Genomic DNA, 20,274 nt, shown 5'->3' with positions numbered 1-20,274 from the left:
TTGAGAGCATAGTCCCTTGGCTGGGTTTGCCAGCGCTGTTGCCCGACAAACTTGGATAAACTCCTTACAAGAGAAGCCAATAACTCAAGAGACAAAGACTTGGAAAAGAGAAAGGGAGAAATTTAGTTCAGGGGCTGGCATCCTGGGGAAGTGGCAGGCTCAAACCTTAACAACGCACCTATCTGCTCACAAGACGGACACCTAGAGTTTTACAGGGAGGAAATCTGGGGCTACATGCAAGAGAGCAGGGAAAGAGCATGTGATCACGGGTGGGGGTCGGTATGTGTTCAGTGTGTGATCGTGGCCAAGGAAGGGGACAGGTGGGATGTGGTTTTCTAGCATTCTGCTACTATCAAGGTTTTTCTGGTCTGGCAGTTGGAATATTCCAGTCATTGCAAAATGTTTTCGTCAGTGCCTCAAAAAAGTTTGATAAGAAATGAGAAGAGTAGGGTAGACCAAAAGAAGTCGATTCTGGGGAAGATGGTGGAGTAGGAGGATTCTAAGCTCACCATGTCGTATGGGTACAGCTGAATAAAACCTAAATTAGTGTAAATAACCCAGAAAATGACTTGACAACTGGCAGAACAGGCTCTCCATAGCTAACTGTGGAGAAGAGCACATCAAAAACAGAGTTCTCCAAATTGGCTCCGGTCTCCCAAAAGCACCCTTGCACAAACCTTGGTAGCACCGTGTGCCCCACCCTTGCGTTCTCCTGTGGACTCTTGCATTCTCCCTCTAACCTGCCCTTGGCAGGAGTCCATCCTAAGCAATGCCATAAGCATGGCATTGTGCAGGTAGCCCTGGCAGGGGCTCATGCCACTCCAAAGTGATTCCTGACCTGGGGAGAGGGGAAGATAACCAGACACACACCAATTCAGCCGTGGCCCCAGCAGTGGGCCAAGGGCAGACGTGGTTTGACTGCAGGTCCTGCCCACCAATGAAATCCTTTCAGGGGACAGTGCAGGGGAGAACACCTTGGCATTTGGTACAACTGTAGCTCTGGCAAACGTCTGGTCTGACCCGACTCAAGTCCGAGGAGGCCCCAGACTGGCCCCTTAACAAAGCAGACACCAAACCCTGCCCACAGCAGGCAAAGAAAGCCATTGCAGATGTCTGGACTGAAAACAAACGCAGCTCAGTCGCAGCAGTAGGGCACACGCAACACAAATAGGAGACGTTCCTAATGTGCCAGGTTCTGGTGAACAGGGGATATTGCACTAAAGAGCACTACAGGGCTTCTTTTTTATAAAGCCACTATTTTCAAGAACAGGAGACATAGCTGACTTTCTGAAAACAGACACAGAGTTGGACAAAATGAGGAGTCAGAGAAACATCTCCCAAATGAAAGAACAGGACAAAATTGCAAGACAGCTAAATGAAATGGAGATAAGTGGTATGCCTGATAGAGAAAATTTCAAGTAATGATCTTAAAGATACTCACTGGGTATACTCTCTCTTTGAGAAAGGAGTGGTGAAATTCAGTAAGACCCTCAACAAGGGGATAGAAAATATAAAAAAGAACCAATCAGAGCTGAAGAAATCAATAACTGAAATTAAAAATATGTAGAAGGAATAAATGGTAGACTAGAGGAAGCAGAAGAACACATCAGTGAGCTGGAATGGAAGGCAATCAAACTGAACAGGAGAAAGAAAATAGATAAAAAATGAGACTAGGATTCTGTGCTCTTGGATTGGAAGAATTAATATTGTTAAAATGTCCATATTGCCCTCAGCAATCTACAGATTTAATGCAGTCCCTATCAAAATGGCAACAGCATTTTTCAGAACTAGAACAAACAATCATAAAATTTGTGTGGAACTACAAAAGACCCCAAACAGCCAAAGCAATCTTGAAAAAGAAAACCAAAGCTGGAGTTATCATAATCCCAGATTTTCAAGTTATGCTACAAAGCTGTAGTAATCAAAACAGTATGGTACTGGCACAAAAATAGACACATCGATCAATAGAAAAGAATAGAAATCCCAGAAAAAAAAAACAAAAAACCATGATTATATGGTCAGTTAATCTTTGACAAAGGAGGCAAGAATATGCAATAGGAAAAAAAGTCTCTTCAACAAATGGTGTTGGGAAAACTGGACAGCTACATGCAAAAAAATAAACCTGAGATCACTTTCTTACACCAGTCACAAAAATAAATTCAAAATGGATTAAGGACCTAAATGTGAGACCTAAAACCATAAAAGTCATAGAAGAGAGCACAATGATTTCCCTTACATTGGCCATAAAAACATTTTTTTAGATCTGTCTCCCAAGGCAAAGGAAACAAAAGCAAAAATAAATAAAATCTCGCACAGCAAAGGAAAGAAACAACAACAACAAAAATAAACCCAAAGACAATCTACTGAATTGGGAGAAGATAATTGCAAGTGATATATCCAATAAGAGGTTAATATCAGAAATATATTAAAAACTGACACAACTCTCTCTCTCTCTATCTCTCTCTCTCTCTCTCTCACACACACACACACACACCAAATAATCTAATTAAAAAAATAAACATGGGGCACCTGGGTGGCTCAGTCAGTTAAGCATCTGACTCTTGGTTTCAGGTCAGGTCACGATCTCACTCATGGGTTTGAGCCCTACATTAGGCTCTGTGCTAAGTGTGGAGTCTGCTTGGGATTCTCTCTCTGTCCTTCCCCTACCCTGCTCCCTCTCTCTCTCTCTCTCAAAATAAATAAACTTTTTAAAAAAATGAGCAGGAGACATGAAGAGACGTTCCTCCAAAGAAGATATTCAGATAGCCAAAAGACATATGAAAAGATGCTCAACATCACCACCATCCATCAGGGAAATGCAAATCAGACCCACCTGTCACAATGGCTAAGATCAAAAACACAAGAAACAACGAGTGTTGGCGATGATGTGGAGAAAAAGGAACCCTTGTGCACTGTTGGTGGAAATATAGAATGATATAGTCACTGTAGAGAACAGTATGTAGTTTCCTTAAAAAATTAAAAATAGAATGACCATACAGTCCAGTAATTACACTGCCAGGTATTTACACAAAAGAAACAAACAAAAAACTAATTCATAAAGATATATGCACCTCTATGTTTATTGCAGCATTAGTTACAATAGCCAAGATACAGAAGCAACCCAAGTGTCCATCCATTGATGAATGGATAAAGAAGATGTGGCATGCATATATAAAAATATATACATATATATATCCAATAAGAGGTTAATATCCAAAACCTATTTAAAAAAAAAGTATACAACCCAACACACACAAAAAACAAATAATCTAATTAAAAAATAAACAGAAGGGGCACTTGGGTGACTCAGTTAAGCATCTGACTCTTGGTTTCAGCTCAGGTCATGATCTCACTTGTGGGTTTGAGCCCTGCATTAGGCTCTGCGCTAAATGTGGGAAATATATGTATATTTATATGTATATGTATATGTATATGTGTATATATACACACGCACGCACACACACACACACACACATACATGCTGGAATATTACTTATCCTTCAAAAAGAATGAAATCTTGCCATTTGCAACAACATGGGTGAATCAAGAGGGTATAACGCTAAGCAAAGTAAAGTAAGTCAGAGAAAGACAAATACCATATGATTTCATTAATATGTTGAATTGGTATTCATTTAATTAAAAAAGCAGACTCTTAACTATAGAGAACAAACTGGTGGTTGCCAAAGGAGGAGTCAGTGTAGGGATGGGTGCAATAGGTGAGGGGAATGAAGAGGTACACTTAACATGAGTAATATATCAGATTTTTGAATCACTCACTATAATGTACACCTGAAACTAATATAACAATGTATGTTAATTATACTGGAATCAAAAAATAATATAAATTAAAAAAATAAGAACAGTGGGATTCAGTTAGAGCATGAGTCAGGAGGTCTGTTTCTGGGTTTAACTGTTGGGATCTAAAGTTAAGCAAGAGGGCTTGCTAACAGATCTCCACCGTCAATATTTGCTTCCATTTTTATGGGAGTATGACCGCCATTCTCCAACTGGCTACTTCCTGCCGGATAGGGGAGATGAAGTGTTTTTGGTTTTGGTTTTGTTTTTGTTTCAGTGGAAGAAATGTACCTGTTTCTGTGTTAATTGTTTCTGACTCGTTAAAGAGTGTGAATTGAAAGAATGTAGCAATAGGTACACATCACAGGAAGTCTGAATCCCAAATAGAACCCTGCTACTTGAGAGTACAGTGGTCAAGCCCATTTTGATTATTTCTTTGAGGACAGATTCTACACCTGTCAGTATCCATGAAAATCAACGTGAAAAACAATCTCTGATTCTTTCCCCTATTCCATCCAAGGAAAGGGTGTGCTGGCCCATGGTTATTGTAACCATGTACCTTGCTGTCTAATTTTCTTGATGCTTGTTTCCACCTCTGATGAAGCATTAATATAGGCACAGCACGATGGATGAACAATGACATAAATTCCCCCTTGCTCAGCTAGGATATACAGTTATCCAGGATGACTTTAGTACGGGAATCTGATGATTTATGATCATTAGCCATGGTGGTTAGAATCTGGGACAAGTCGTAAAGCACATGATGATGCACAGCAACCTTCCCCCCCCCCCCCCGCCACCATGGCAACAATGTATAGCCAAGGAAGTATTCATCTCCATCAGGGATGTTGCCTGGGAGGTCATGATCTAGTCTGGTAAATACCTGTGGGGAACTGGCCCAATGCTTAAGTTTCTTGAGCAGGATGAAAGGAGAAGGCAGTCACCAAGGTGGCCAGAAGATAATGTATAATGGTAGAAGAATTTGTAACACAGTCTATGGCCCAGGGGACTCCATTTAATTTTCAAATAAAAACAAATCCAGCCAGAGCACGATGACAAAAGGTGGGAGAATCGGCTCACCCAAAGGGCAACTTGTCCCATCCAGCCTCTGCCCAGCCGACCCTGGCTGTGAATGTCATCCATAGCTGGAAAAGAAACACAGCGTTGTTTACACATAGGGAGTTGGTCCTTCATGTGGTATCTAATTGGGAAGTATACTCCCGGTTTTGTCCTTTGAAAATTACTTCCTTTAGTACATTAATTAGAGGGACTGTAAGACATGGGGGTACCTTTTGATCATCTTGAGAAAAATCTAACTATTCTAACCCTATACATTATTGTCCAGGCCTTAACGATTGGAAACCAGTTGCCTTCATGGACTCCTGAGGTATTGTAAACAGGGGGGACCAACGGGTCTCCATGGTCCAATACTGATTGGGCTTTTAGACACATCCAACAATTGACAGCACATGTAGTTGAGGCCAAAGCCTGGGTTACCCCAACTAGTCCATTATTTTTCCAACCTAGGGAGAAAGATGACATGGTTCATACAGAGCACAGAAGAAACATGTTGTTATGGGTTCTTTCCTCTAAAGAGATATTTTAAGTCTTGAATAGGGTGACTTTCCCAGTGGAACAGCTTGGTGATCTCTTCTGTCTTCTCCTTTTCTTTTTTTTCCCTAATGTTTATTTATTTTTGAGAGAGAGAGAGAGAGAGAGAGAGAGAGAGAGAGAGAGAGAACGAACTTGAGCAGGGCAGGGGCAGAGAGAGAGGGAGACACGGAATCTGAAGCAGGTTCCAGGCTCTGAACTGTCAGCCCAGAGCCTGATGCGGGGCTTGAACTCATGAACCGTGATGTCATGATCTGAGCCGAAGCTGGACGCTTAACCGACTGAGCCATCCAGGTTCCACTTCTTATCATTGTACGGGCACCATTTAACTCTAGTGTGATGTATCCATAGCTTCACTTTGTCCCATTTCAAGGGGAATGGGGGACAAGTAGGACATCATAAGGTCTAGTCCGTTTTTCAGTTAATTCTTGGTCAGGTCCATGTTCATTCCAAGTCTTTAATAAGATCTTATCCTCAGGTTGAGACGGGTGCAGTGGTTCTTGCAGCAAGAAGGCCGTCCTAGTGGAAGTAAACTAATGAATCATGGTTAATATTTGGTTCAAGCGTTAAATTTTGTTTAATTTTTCTTTGGCCCCCTTCTGGGTAGAGGGGGAGAAACTCAAGAGGCCAGGAATGGTCTCCCGTATCCAATTTCATAGGCGCTCAATCCAAGCCCACCTTGAGGTGCCCTCATGCAGAGAAGGCAAGCGGCAGTACCCTATCTCATGTTAAATGAGTTTCTTGACACAGCTTTGTGATGGTCCTTTTCAAAGTATGGTTCATTTTCTCCATTTTTTCCCATTGACTATGGGCTGTGAGAAATGGACTTCCTTGTTTCATATGCTTTTCCTCCCTAAAGCTAAACACCTTAAAAGCAATGTGCACCAGCTAAGAAGAGTTCACACCTACCGCTCCCTCGACCTTTTGCAGCTTCTTTCCTATGTTAGGGGCACTTCGTCCCATAAAGGTCAAATTAACCATTTTCAGATTTTCAAAAGCCCCAGGATCCTCACTGGGAATATTTTTGATAGGCTTGATAAATCCTCTCCAGAAACTCAGATGGATCAGCATTTAATTTCTGTTGAATTTCCTTGACTTTATTAAGACATTTTTGCTTTGGGACCCTTCACTTTAGTTCCGTAAACATATATCTTAGTAGTGGTTCAGAAGAACCATTCCTTCAGCAACATTCGGGTCCCAGCCAGGTTTGGCCACCAGGATTGCCCCTGCTGGTAAGGGGGTAATACCTGGATTTTCATGAGTCAGATGCTGAGCCTCCTCATGGGCTTTATTAATCAGTCACTGTGGGTTGCTCATTGTCTATAGAATACTTAAGAGTCTGCGTATCTGGGGTACCTGGGTGGTTCAGTCAGTTAAGCGTCCAAGTCTTGATATCAGCTCAGGTCATGATCTCACGGCCGTGAGTTCGAGCCCCGCGTCGGGCTCTGCACTGATAATGCGGAGTCTGCTTGGGGATTCTGTGTCTCCCTCTCTCTCTGCCCCTCCCAACTCATGCTCACTCACTCTCTCTCTCTCTCAAAATAAATAAATTTTTAAAGAAGGTCTGCATATCTGCCTAAGGAGGCTTATCAATGACAAAAATAGTGGCTAACGATTTCAGACGTTTTCTGAGGATCCTCTCTACAAGTATGGTTTGAATTTTTCTAATTTAAAAGGTCTGAAGTAGAGAAAGGACTGTATGTCCAATAATATCTGGCAGACTGTCTCTGGGGATTCATCCCTACGGGATAAGGCTGCAAAGGAAACGTCCTGTTTCATATTGGGGGGTCTCCTGACCACATTTGGTGTCTTAGCAGGTCTTAAAAGGGAGGGCCATTCTTGCCCCTTGAGGGTATAAGTAGGAGGAGGAGAAACTAGGGCAGAGGGGGCTCCATCCACATTTGGGGTAGGTAGAATTCCAGGGCAGGGGTCCAAAGATTGTAACAAGGTGTGTTCCTCATTCTCTTTTTCCTCATTTGACCTGCTGTCCTCACACACTTTAACCTGTCTTTCTTTGCATCATGAGCTTTATGTGCTGAATCTCTGTTACCTACCAGCATAAAAGCCTGAACATATAAGAATGTCATTTCATTTCCCAGATCTTTGACAAAATAATTCTAATTGGAGGATAGTATGGTAATTTTCAGACCCACTCAAAGGCCAATCTTTTTTCTGATTCTAGTATGTACGTACGTGAGCCATGCAGTGATGCAGTAAGAAAATCATCTTCCTACTCATCGGCTTATAGCCATATGTGGACCGTGCCGCCAAAGCGCACCACAAGGGACTGTCAGGGGGGATGGAAGTAGCATTTCCCACCCCCAAAAGAGAAGAAAGGAAGGAATGGGAAGTGAAAGAAACCGAACCAAACAGAGTACTCTTCCGTGTTCCTGCATAGGGGAGCCAAATTCCTTGGTGAGATGAAGTTGGGACTCCTAGACTTATAACCACGTTTTTGCACCACTGGGTACCAAGTGTTAGACAGTTTCGCTCCCAAATAGAAATGGGAAACTGATCAGTACTACTGCAACTTACCCAGAATACTGAAGCTCAGTGCTTCCCAAACTTATTTCTCTTTTCGAACCGCACATGAAGCAGAATACCGGTCAGCAAGGGTAGGATAGGGACCTTTCCCTGCAAGTGGCCCCAACAGCTGCTGGGACTTTACCTTTTCTACCCCTCCAAGGCAGTCTAAGCAGCGGCAGGGGCCGAGGCACCTGCCTGGTCAGGAGTCTGTGAAGACAATCACGCGCTGAAGCTGCATGCCCTTCCTGGCTGGCTTGCCAAAAACTGTTATCCACCTGTCACAGCCCCTAACTCAGGAAAGAATGGGTGAGCCCTCGTGGCCGCCCTGGCCAACTCCTCCCACCCCACCGGAGGAATCCCCAGGAAATTGAACAGCTGGAAGCACAGCTCCTAGCTGGGTGCGCCCACATTGTTCCCGAACAAACTCAGGTAAACTGGCCGCAAGAGGAGCAGATAGTTCAGGAGAGAAGAGTTTGGAAAACCCTAGGGTGCTGGCAGCTGGGGTGGTAGCAGGCTCAGGCATTAACAATCCACTTCTCCCCAGCAAGGTGGATATGGAGGGTTTTACAGGGGTGGATACATTGCACCTTGCACGTAGAGAGCATGATGATGGTGTGTTTAGCAACACCCCCCTCCATCCTTCCTACCTCTTGTGTGTCCTCTTCTTTATATGTAGCTGTGGAATGTCTGTTCTGCCAGTCTTCTGTTTTCTGGGATATTTATACTGATGAGGGTGTTATCTAGTTGTATCTGTGGGACAAAGTGACCTTATGGTCCTCCTACTCTGCTGCCTTTATTGGAGGTCCCTGTCCTCTGCATTTTTTGCTTAAAGATGAACAGTGTGTTACAAGAAATCAGTGGGAGCACACTTGGCTGTCACTTTAGTAGGGACCTAGAGCTGCATTTGAGAAGTGTATCAATTCACGTGTGTTCAAAACTTACCATATCTCTGTTTCATTCTCAACTTGTACTTATGATTTGATGATCAAGGATAGGTACTTGTTCTGGGTCCCCATCTCAAACTTCTTTGTGGTCTGTTGCTTCTTGTTCATCTTGCCCTTTTCCTTATAACTTTCCTATTTTTCCCCCTCAACCTTAGTTTTCTTCCACATCTTGTTTTATAGAATGAGTACTTGAGCTATGATTAGAAAAGATTTGAAAAGAACACTAGTTCTTTTGAAATGTGAAAGGGAAAACAAAAAGTGAGGAAAGCCATGTTTATTGGTTGAAAAGCAGATGAAGTCATGTAAGAATGCCTTAAATTAGCATGACAAAGCCCCCAATAATTCACTCCAGTGAGACCCCTGCTGTCCTTTGAATACCTTTAACTTTGGGAAAGTGGGCTTTTACTTTACTCTGATAATATGTCCATATAAACAAGTATTTCACTATTTTGTTCCTGATTTTTTAAGGTCACATACGTTGCAGTTTGGCTTTGGCTCTTTGTCGTTATGGAGAGTTTTATTATGTATGTTTTAGTGAATGAGTATGGTCCACCTTTGCTTTTTATTTAAATCGAAGACAGAAAGGATCTCCCAGGTTTTGGGTGGGAGGACAGACGTACAGTGTTTCATCCCTTTTGTCCTGGGGAATTGACAAATGGCTTGCACCAACACATTTTCTGTGGTGAGTGTTTGTGTTGGTAAGCAAACCCCTTTTCTTTGCTCACACATAGCAAGGAAAAGTGGCAGCATGGAAATCTAATTTTGCCCTTCACTGAAGCAGGGAGGATAGGGGAGGCTGCGGTGTTAAACTGCTTTCGTCTCTTGTTTGGAAGGCATCTGAAGGATAGCCTCATGTCAAGCCCCTCGCAGGCCACCCTCCAGGATGGCTTTTCATGAGCCAGTGAAAGAGCCTTAGTTAGTGGTTTAACTGACAGTTTCCTACCTGAGAGCAAATGGCTTTTCCCAAAGGCTCCAAAAACAATGGGGATCCAACACCATGTCTCCTGAGAGGTTATTTGTTGAGGTATTGAACGGATATGGATTCTCTTTATTCTACATTTCTTTACATCCCATTTCTTACATCTACATTTCTTTACCATTTGGGAAGCATCGGTAAAAATGAGCATTTTGTCCTTCCTGTGCCCGAGTATGTTAATAGAAATGAGGGCACAATGTGAATCCAGGCACGCTAATGCAGTTGATTTCCATTCATGGTTGTTATGTTCTGTGAAGTCACAGTGAGTGAGTACTGAATTAGTGAACACTGAACTCTTGGTTGCTTCCATGGGAAATAAGGGATTAGTCCTGAGACCCTCTGGTCACAGCATTTGCATCAACTGATCAACACATAACCTTGTTTTAGGAGTCTTTCTGTTAAAGACCCCTTACTTAACGTACATTGTTGGGTTTTTAAAAAAAAAATTTTTAATGTTTTATTTATTTTTGAGACAGAGGCAGAGCATGAGCAGGGAAGGGGCAGAGAGAGAGGGAGACACAGAATCCAAAGCAAGCTCCGGGCTCTGAGCTGTCAGCACAAAGCATGACGTGGGGCTCGAACTCACAAACCGTGAGATCATGACCTGAGCCGAAGTCGGACGCTTAACCAACTGAGCCACCCAGGTGCCCCTCATTGTTGGTTTTTAACACTGAACAGCCAAAATGATGACTTATGCCCAGATGAAAGTTCCCTAACACATGTATTTTCACGGTAAGTCAGCTTAAGCCTTGTGTGCATAGGAATGCTAGACGACCCCTCAGCACTGCGCTTGGGCACCGTTATAAATAGCAACATCACCAATAAAAGGCACAAAAATATGAAAAAAGTGGCACTAAGTAGATTGGGACAAGGACACTTGTTTATGGTGTGAGAACCGAATCAAAAAGCAGAGCATTGCCTTGACTGACCTCAGCTGGGATGTGGGGCTTGAGCTATTCAAATTTTTGTCACTGTGTGCATATCCACAAATGACCAAGAAAGCTTTGCAAGTATTGATTTGGGGGTTTTAAATAAATTCATGAGTAGGCAAATTCACAAGTACAGAATCTGCAAATAAAGGGGATTAATTATATTTTTTGTCCAACCAAATCCAAAAAAGAGGAGGACAGAGATATAAGATTAAATACTGTGTGCGGTAAAATTCTTCCAGAATAAGCTAGGATGACTTTGTGATCAACCACTTTAGCTTTCAGCTTTTCAAATGATCACAGTTTAGATGGAAAAGACATTTTTCCTAAAATTGTATGTATCTCAGTAAATACAAAGACATTTCACCAAAATATAGCTCATGCCAAAGAACATTGTATAGAATGCTGAGGGTCAGGTTTTAATACGAAAGTGTTCTACATTCTCAGTAGTTCAGTTGCTTTGTAGAAGATTTGACTGCTAAAATAGTTGGGTTTTATTTTATTTTTAGTTTGATTTAATTTTTTATTCAGTGTTTTGAGGTCTATAAAGTAATCAATTTTTAAAAATTTGTTTAATGTTTATTCTTTTTTTAAAAATTTTTTTCTTAATGTTTATGTATTTTTGAGAGACAGAGACAGAATGCGAGTGGGTTAGGGGCAGAGAGAGAGGGAGACACAGAATCCGAAGCAGGCTCCAGGCTCTAAGCTGTCAGCACAGAGCCCGACATGGGGCTTGAACTCACAAACTATGAGATTGTGACCTGAGCCGAAGTTAGACGCTCAACCGACTGAGCCACCCAGGCGCCCCATTAATGTTTATTCTTGAGAGAGAGAGAGAAAGAAAGAGCAAGAGAGCACGTGCGCATGACCAGAGGAGGGACAGAGAGAGAGAGGGACGTAGAATCTGAAGCAGACTCCAGGCTCTGAGCTGTCAGCAAAGGGCCCGACACGGGGCTCGAACTCATGAGCTGTGGGATCATGACCTGAGCCAAAGTCGGATGCCCAACCACCTGAGCCACCCAGGTGCCCCTTAATCAGTGTCTGTGGTCTTGTTTTGGTATATTGCAATTACGCTTTTTAAAAAAAAAAATTGGTAATGAGTACGCCTGGGTGGCTCAGTCAGTTGAACGTCCAACTCTTGGTTTCAGCTCAGATCATGATCCCAGGATCTTGGGATTGAGCCCCGGGTCAGGCTCTGTGCTGAGAGGGGAGACTGCTTAAGATTCTCTCTCCCTCTCTCACTCTCTTTATCCCGCTCTCCCTCTCTCCCCCACTCGTGTTCCCAGCCCCTGTTAAAAATAAATAGATAAATGATGAATAAATAAATAATTGAAATGGTACTATCAGCTTGAGTGGGCATTGAAATCAATACCCATGTAATACAGTTGAAGCAAGTCAAGCCAGGAGAGGGTTTCTCCCTTGCCACACAGCTGGAATGCATTGCTCCCACACAAAGTGCAGGGCACGTTGTGTTGGGCTGTGACAAGCTATGCATTGTGTTGCAGTCCATGACAAGCATGCATTGATGCATGTTTTCTTGTTATCCAGGGTAATGGCAGTTATTGGGGAGCCAAGCGGGAAAGTTTTCTCTTAAATCCGGAAGTTGGGTAGTTGTAAATATTTCAGGCCTTGTGGGCCAGATGGTCTCTGTGGCATCTACTCAACTCTGCTGTTTTTGTGTGAAGTTGCCATAGACGATACACAATTGAATGAGCATGACTGTGTTACGGTAAAACTTTATTTGTGGACACAGAAATTTCTATTTCACATAATTCTCATGTATTGCTAAATATTATTCTTCTTTTGACTTTCACCCACAGTTGAACACTATAAAAACCATCCTTACTAGGTTGGGCTGATTTGGCCTGTTGACTATAGTTTGCTGACCTCTGTCTTAAGATTTATGTTGTTGGGGCGCCTGGGTGGCTCAGTCGGTTGAGCGGCCGACTTCGGCTCAGGTCATGATCTCGAGGTCTCTGAGTTCGAGTCCCGCGTCGGGCTCTGTGCTGGCAGCTCAGAGCCTGGAGCCTGTTTCGGATTCTGTGTCTCCCTCTCTCTGACCCTCCGCCATTCATGTTCTGTCTCTCTCTGTCTCAAATAAACGTTGAAAAAAATCTTTAAAAAAAAAAAAAAAAGATTTATGTTGTTAAAGCTATGTCTTATAACCATTCCTTGCATCTACATTTCTAGGTCAAATAGATGATTACAAGATTCCTTACTTAAATCTGGAAGTAAAAATTTTAGAACACACACACACACACACACACATTAAAGATGTATATATTTATGTGTGTGTGAATGCATGATTATGTAGTGTGTGTGTGCGTGTGTGTGTGTGTGTGTAGAGAGAGGCATGTATGTATGTATGTATAGGTTAGGCATATGTATATGTGTGTACATTCTACATATATGTAGTCTCCCATGCCTGCTAGTTAAGGCATTCAGTAACAGGAAGTGTCCAGACTGCAAAGTAAAATAGACCTAGAATTACACCCTGACTCTGCAATATACTAATTTTGTAACCTCAGAAAAATTACTTAATTACTTTCTGAGTCAGCCTCCCCATCTCTAAAAGGGAATGTACTTAACTTACCTTGTATGGGTGACTGGGGAAAATTATATAATATGCACAGAAGATACTTGGGACATAGACATGCACAGTATATAAAGTTTTTTTTTTTAATTTTTTCAAAAAGAAAAGGCTTTGTGTGTTTCTTAAAGAGACCCAAACCTCACTTATAATAGAGATTGTCAAGGTAGTTTGTTGTGTTTGATAAAAGTAAGCGTGGGCACAGCTGTACCCGCCTCTCTTACTTCCTTTTCCAGTGGCACCATTGGCCTTCTCATGTCGCTTCCTTCCTCGGACCTCAGTCTTTTTGGCCCAGTGTGCTGGCATCTTCAGACATCCCAGGGACTCCTTCTGGGTTCTGCCTACACTTGTTATACTTCACTAGAGCTATACCTGTACTTTCAATAGCATGCTTCCTTATTTAAGAAAAACAGACAAAAATATTTTTGCTTTTGAAGGTTTCTTGGTAAGGGCACTGGTTAGAAAAAAAGTACAAAATGGAAAACTTGCCAGGTAGCAAGACTTCAAGACAAGGAAACCTTTTCATGAGATTCTAAAGTCTGTTTTTAAGAAACCTATTTAAAAGAGGCCTTGGGTGTTTAGCTGTGTGTTTGAACTCTCTTGTTTGTCAGAAACCACAGAGTGAATCTGTTTTTTTTTCCTTTTTTAATTTTTTTAATGTTTATTTTTTAGAGAGAGAGAGAGAGAGAGAGAGACAGAGTGTGAGCAGGGAGGGCAGAGACAGAGGGAGACACAGAATCCAAAGCAGGCTCCAGGCTCTGAGCTGTCAGCACACAGCCCAAAGTGGGGCTCAAACTTGGGAATGGTGTTCTGGTGATCATAACCTGAGCCGAAGTCAGAGTCTTAACCAACTGAGCCACCCAGGCGCCCCCTATGAAGGTTATTTTTAGAGACACTATTTTTTTTTTTTTAATTTTTTTTTTCAACGTTTATTTATTTTTGGGACAGAGAGAGACAGAGCATGAACGGGGGAGGGGCAGAGAGAGAGGGAGACACAGAATCGGAAACAGGCTCCAGGCTCCGAGCCATCAGCCCAGAGCCTGACGCGGGGCTCGAACTCACGGACCGCGAGATCGTGACCTGGCTGAAGTCGGACGCTTAACCGACTGCGCCACCCAGGCGCCCCTAGAGACACTATTAAGTCAGTGTGGGAACCTGCCAAGTTTCAGAAGTTTACCTTCCAGAATTTCTAATTAACTGAAAGGAGAAGTCCATTGTTCTCTTGGTATATTTGCACTTGGATGCTTTGTGGTACTCCAGCTAGAAGACCAAGGGGGGCAAATAAACTTTCAGAAATAAGCCGAAGATTCTTTTGTTGTGGCCTCCCCTGGCAAGTCGTCTTGCCGGGAATCTCGCTTGCTGCTGAACACTCACTCACCGCCTCGGGTCTAGCAGAGACACTTGTAAGTCCTTTCTGGGGCAGCTGTGAGTTTAACGAGCAGGCTGAAAAATTGGGTGGAAGGTTGCCTTGGCTGGATCCGAGGCATCCTGGTTGGTTTGGTAATGAGGAGGTGACAGTTCTATGGTGGAGAAAGATCACAGTCCTAATAGCTCCTTATTGTTCCCACCTGTTAGTTGGCTCCTGTCTTGTTCTTGTCTGTTTTCCGTATTTTTTGTGGAACTAAAGCTTGAATTCCATAAAATTGTCTAGTTTGGTGTTTTTTTTTTTGGATCCCTCTCAGAGCTTACAGTAAATATCCTATTAATAGTTGGACAGTAAGATTCCGAATCATTGAGTGTAAAACTTTTGAGGGTCATCATAAATTCTATTGAAGTGATGGGTGAGAAACCAGATTCAGAGGTTTTAGGGTGACTTATCGAGATGTCTAATTTCTTCTCCTCCTTCTTTTCTTAGGGCCATGGTGCTGTATTGGTTTAAATGAAATATTGTGCATTAAATTTTAGCACATAAACTTCAAAAATAGATCCACATGAGCATATTTTACATGTACATTCTATTCTGAGAGTTAACATATCCCTTTAAAAATACAGGTCATTCTCTTTTTATAAGAAGCTTCAACTCTTATAGTTGATAATGTGAAAATACAATTTTTGGTAAGAAGGACAATTTTGCATCTGTTCTGTTCATGGTGCTTATCACAGTACTTATGCCAGTGCCTGGAGTAAAAAGGACACTCAGTGGAGACTTGAATGAGTGAGTGAATGAATGAGTGAGAGGGAGGGAGGGAAGAGGGAAGGGGGATTAGCTGGGAGAAGGGAAGGCTGGATGAGCAGTTCTTTTTTTTTAGTTTTTAAAAATTTTTTATTTGTTTTTGAGGGAAAGACACAGAGTGTGAGCCGGGGAGGGGCAGAGAGAGAGGGAGACGTGGAATCGGAAGCAGGCTCCAGGCTCCGAGCTGTCAGCACAGAGCCCTGTGTGGGTCTTGAACCCACGAGCTGTGGGTTCATGACCTGAGCCAAAGTCAGTCAACCAAATGAGCCACCCAGGTGCCCGTGGATGAACATTTCTGCTTTGGGCTTTCAAAATACCCTTTTCGTGACCAGAGCCATGGAGTTCTTGGGTAGCTGACGGTCAGGGACATTGGTCTGTGCAGTGGCCGTTCTGAGCAGAGCAGCTGGCTGCTTCAGTACTGCCTGCTGTTGCTGCCTCCTGCCAGGCAGGATAGGACCATTTCGCAGGGGCCCAGCTTTGAGGGCGTCCGGAGGGCTTTCTCCCCTACATGCTCTCAGTGTTCATCTGCTTTTTGTTCCCTCGACTGTCGTCTAGACTTTAGCACAGAGAGAAGTAGGCCAGATCCCATTGTAATAATGTGCATGCATCTCTGCCTCTCTCCGGGTCATCAGTGGAAAAAAGATACACTTACGAACAGGACAACGTTTTATTTCATTTCTGTTCTACTTTGGGCCTCTCCTCTCCCGTGTGTTTTGTATTTCAGTGCGTTGGCATTGTAGCCCAGTGTCGTCTAGTCTTGCGGGTGTTTCTGGGATGACTTCTTGTCTAGGGAGCCCCTCGAGCCTTTCCATTTTGGGCTCTGCTGATGGCTTTCTCCATTTTCACATCCATCGCACACACATAAATAATGCAGTCTTAGGGTGGAAGTGTTTGTTCAGGCAATGTGTAGTAGCAAAAACAGCATGATACATGATGTCCGGAATCAGAAAGACTGAGTTTTTAACAATTATCTTTTATCTGAATCTCTTAGTTCTTCCTTAAAGAATTTTCACACGAACTAACAAATAAGAGAACGGAGTGGTAGCTATTCAGTGTATGTAACACATCCTGTGTAATTTACAGTTACTTCATTTAAGTTGAAATTTTTGTGGAGATCATTGTGGAATCAGATGCGATAACAAGAAATAATACATGGGGCTCCTGGATGGCTCAGTCAGTTAGTTAAGCGTCCGACTTCAGCTCGGATCGTGATCTCGTGGTCCGTGAGTTTGAGCCCCGTGCTGGGCTCGATGCTGACAGTTCGGAGCGTGGATCCTGCTTCGGATTCTGTGTCTCCCTCCATCTCTGCCCCTCCCCTGCTCATGCTGTGTCTGTCTCTCTCTCTCAAAAATAAATAATAAACATTACAAATTTTTATGAAAAAAAAAACAAGAAATGATACAGATTCCTGTATACGTAGTACCCAGTTTCCTCCAATGGTAACATTTTGCAAACCAAAAGTATGACATCACAACCAGGATCTACAGGATCCACAAACAGGAAATCTACAGAGCTTTTCCAGATTTCTTCTTTTACATGGACTTGGACATGCATGTGTGTGTAGTTCTGTACATTTTTTCACTGTTTTAGTAAAATGCAAGTAACAAAATTTATCATTTTAATCATGTTGAAGTGTATAGGTCAGGGGTATTAAATACCTTCTTGATGTTGTGCAGCCAACACCACCATCCATCTCCAGAACTCTTTTCTGCTTGTGCACCCACGAAACAGTCACTTCCCATCCCTCTCTCCCAGCCCTGACAACTACCATTCTACTTCCTGTCTACTTCCAGGTAACTCGTACGTGGGATCTTACGGTATCTGTCCTTCTGCGGCCGACTCATTTCACCTCGCATAATGTTCTCCAGGTTTCTCCATGTCATAACATGTACAGGAATTTCCTTCATTTGTAGGATTAATACTCCATTGTATGTATTTACCCCGTTTTGCTTATCCATTCATCTGTCAATGGATACTTGGTGGCTTCCATGTTTTAGCTATTGGAAATGAAGCTGCTATAAGCTGTACAGTTATTTATAATGTTTATTTTTGAGAGAGAAAGAGCACACGTTTGAGTGGGGGAGGGGCAGAGAGGGAGCGTGGGGGGAGAGAGAGAGAGAGAGAGAGAGGGAGGGAGGGATGGAGGGAGGGAGGGAGACAGAGGATCCGAAGCAGGCTCTGCACTGACAGCACAGAGCCTGATGTAGGGCTCAAACTCATGAGCTGTGAGATCATGACCCGAGCTGAAGTTGGACACAGGCGCCCCTGAACTATATACAGTTTTATTGCCTAAGTAGGTTTCTGCATCTGCCACCACAGTGAAGACCTTAAAGGTCACAGCATCACAGGGATTACTCACATTGTCCTTTTGTGACGACTCTCCCATCCCTTCTCCCACCATCCCTCAGCCCTGGCAACCACTAATCTGCCCTCCCTTCAAAAACTGTTACCTTACACAATGTTACATACATGGGCTCATCAGCATTATTAGATTCATCCAAGTTTTGGGTGCATCAGTAGTTATTTCCTTGTTATTGTTGAGTAGTATTCCATGCTGCGGATGTACCACAGTCTGTTTTATCACGTACCATTTGACTGCATCTGGGCTGTGTCCAGTTTTTGGTTACTATGAATAAAGCTTCTCATTTTGTATTGGTTTTTATGAGAATAAAAATTTTAATTTTTCCAAGAAGTGCAGTTACTGGGATGTTTTAAGACTTAGCATATGTACCTTGCATGAGCCACAGTTTCTTTGCTGATGCAGGTATGTGTAAATGGAGGTTTAAGTGATGTCATGCGACCTTTTTAATCAGAGGCTGACAACAGACAACTTTAAACAATCGTAGTAAGAACATCGATAGCTTCTTACCAGTTCTTTCTTTCTTCTTTAGCCTCAATTTCTCTGAAGTGGTTCTACCATCTCAAAAATGTCATTCGTTCTGAAAACTTAAGAGCATGTTGCCCTTCTTTTCTTGCCTCACCTTTCCCACAATCAAAAAGTTGCCAAAGACCTCTTGGTCTGACTACTATAGAGATTTTTATATCATTGTCCTCTTAATTCATACCTCTGCCATCTGAATTTCAGTGGGTGTAACCTCTTAATGGTGTTATTTTTGATGCTTATTTATTTATTTTTGAGAGGGGGGAGGGAGGAGGACAGAGAGAGAGGGGAAAAGAATCCCAAGCAGGTTCTGTGCTGTCAGTGCAGAGCCTGATGCGGGGCCCGATCCCACGGACTGTGAGATCATCACCTGAGCTGAAATGGATGCTTAACTGACTGAGCCACCCAGGGGCCCAAGCATCTTTATATTATTAATATAGTGTCTTCTTTTGAATCTCTGCTCTGTGAGTGGAGCTTCTGTAACCCAGTCACAGCTCATCTTTATAGCTATAGGTCCCAATGCTCCTCTTCATGGTTCTGGTCATGTCCAGCTCAGGGCCTTTGCACATACCCTGGAAGAAGCCTTACTGTCTTTCTTCACTCATATTCAGATCTTAGCTGAAGTGCTACCTCCTCATGGGAGGTCCTCTTGGTACATGTTACTCTAATACCCTGTACTTTTTTTTTTTCACAGCACTTACAGTGGTTTTTTCATTTTAGATGTATAAAACCTAGGGCCCCACACGGTTCAGTGTAGTCATAGAATCCCCTCAAAGGAGTTGACCAGAAAATGTGTTATCTTAAAGCAATTTAAATCTTTAAAAAAATTTTTTTTAATGTTTATTTCTGAGACAGAGAGAGAGCATGAACGAGGGAGGGTCAGAGAGAAGGGGAGACACAGAATCCGAAACAGGCTCCAGTCTCTGAGCTGTCAGCCCAGAGCCCGACGTGGGGCTTGAACTCACAGACCGCGAGATCATGACCTGAGCCGAAGTCGGACGCTTAACCAACTGAGCCACCCAGGCACCCCAAAGCAATTTAAATCTTAACATTGTCTCTGGTAAATAATTTTAAGCCTCTGTCTTCTAAACATTGGCTCTTAACTGTGGTATTACCTCCCTTACGAGGTGAATCCTTGATGTGGGATGCTGTCTGTCCCATCCCTTCTCAATAACCCCCCTGAAAACTGGATTTGTGTCTTATTTATCTTTTTCATCTTAGAACCTGTAATGTTGACTGGCAGATATTAGGTGCTCCACTAATATTTGTTGGAAGCATGGGTGGATGGATAGATGAATGGATGGATGGATGGATGGAAGGAAGGAAGGAAGGAAGGAAGGAAGGAAGGAAAAGAAAGGAAATAAAGAGAGAAAGAACGGAAGAAGGAAAAGAAAGAAAAAGAAAGAAAGAAAGAAAGAAAGAAAGAAAGACAGACAGACAGACTATGTGTCTTATGTGTCAGCACACTTGGTAAAACTCTGACCAAATGTGTGAATAATATAAATCTTCCTTAATTTTCCAGGTGATTTTTGAAGTGATAACTTCTGGACATCAAGGCTACCTCGCTATTGATGAAGTGAAGGTGTTAGGACATCCATGTAGTAAGTTGCCTCAACTCTTGCACATTTGGGTTCAATGTTGGGGGCACTTTTATGCTCCAGATTAAGAGAAGACACTAAAACCTGAGGAGACGTGATGAGAAACGTGTTCCCCGACAAGTCTTTAGGCATTGCTTTGCCAGCCCAGAAGTCCAAAAACATCGATTTTGTGTGTCATTCATTGTATCTAAGCGCCTCTGAAATGACGATCAGGACTGGAGGCTAATGGGCCACTTTGGTCGACTCAGACA

At 42.8% G+C, this 20,274-nt stretch overlaps 1 protein-coding gene across 1 annotated transcript in view; it reads left to right on the top strand.

Annotated features, from left to right (window-relative positions):
* PTPRM (protein tyrosine phosphatase receptor type M) overlaps nucleotides 1–20,274 on the top strand; it is a 595,371-nt gene that overhangs the window by 112,132 nt on the left and 462,965 nt on the right. Inside the window, exon 4 of the mRNA XM_047090212.1 lies at nucleotides 19,948–20,026. Coding sequence (XP_046946168.1) covers nucleotides 19,948–20,026 — 79 coding nt within the window. The remainder of the gene's footprint in view (nucleotides 1–19,947; nucleotides 20,027–20,274) is intronic.

This window comes from Lynx rufus, unplaced genomic scaffold, assembly GCF_022079265.1.
Source record: "Lynx rufus isolate CCGP_SWC_20201006 ecotype Redwood Valley unplaced genomic scaffold, mLynRuf1.p SCAF_29, whole genome shotgun sequence".
NCBI lineage: Eukaryota > Metazoa > Chordata > Mammalia > Carnivora > Felidae > Lynx > Lynx rufus.
The sequence above is the reverse complement of the archived record's forward strand: the minus strand, read 5'-3'. Positions and strand labels throughout refer to the sequence as shown.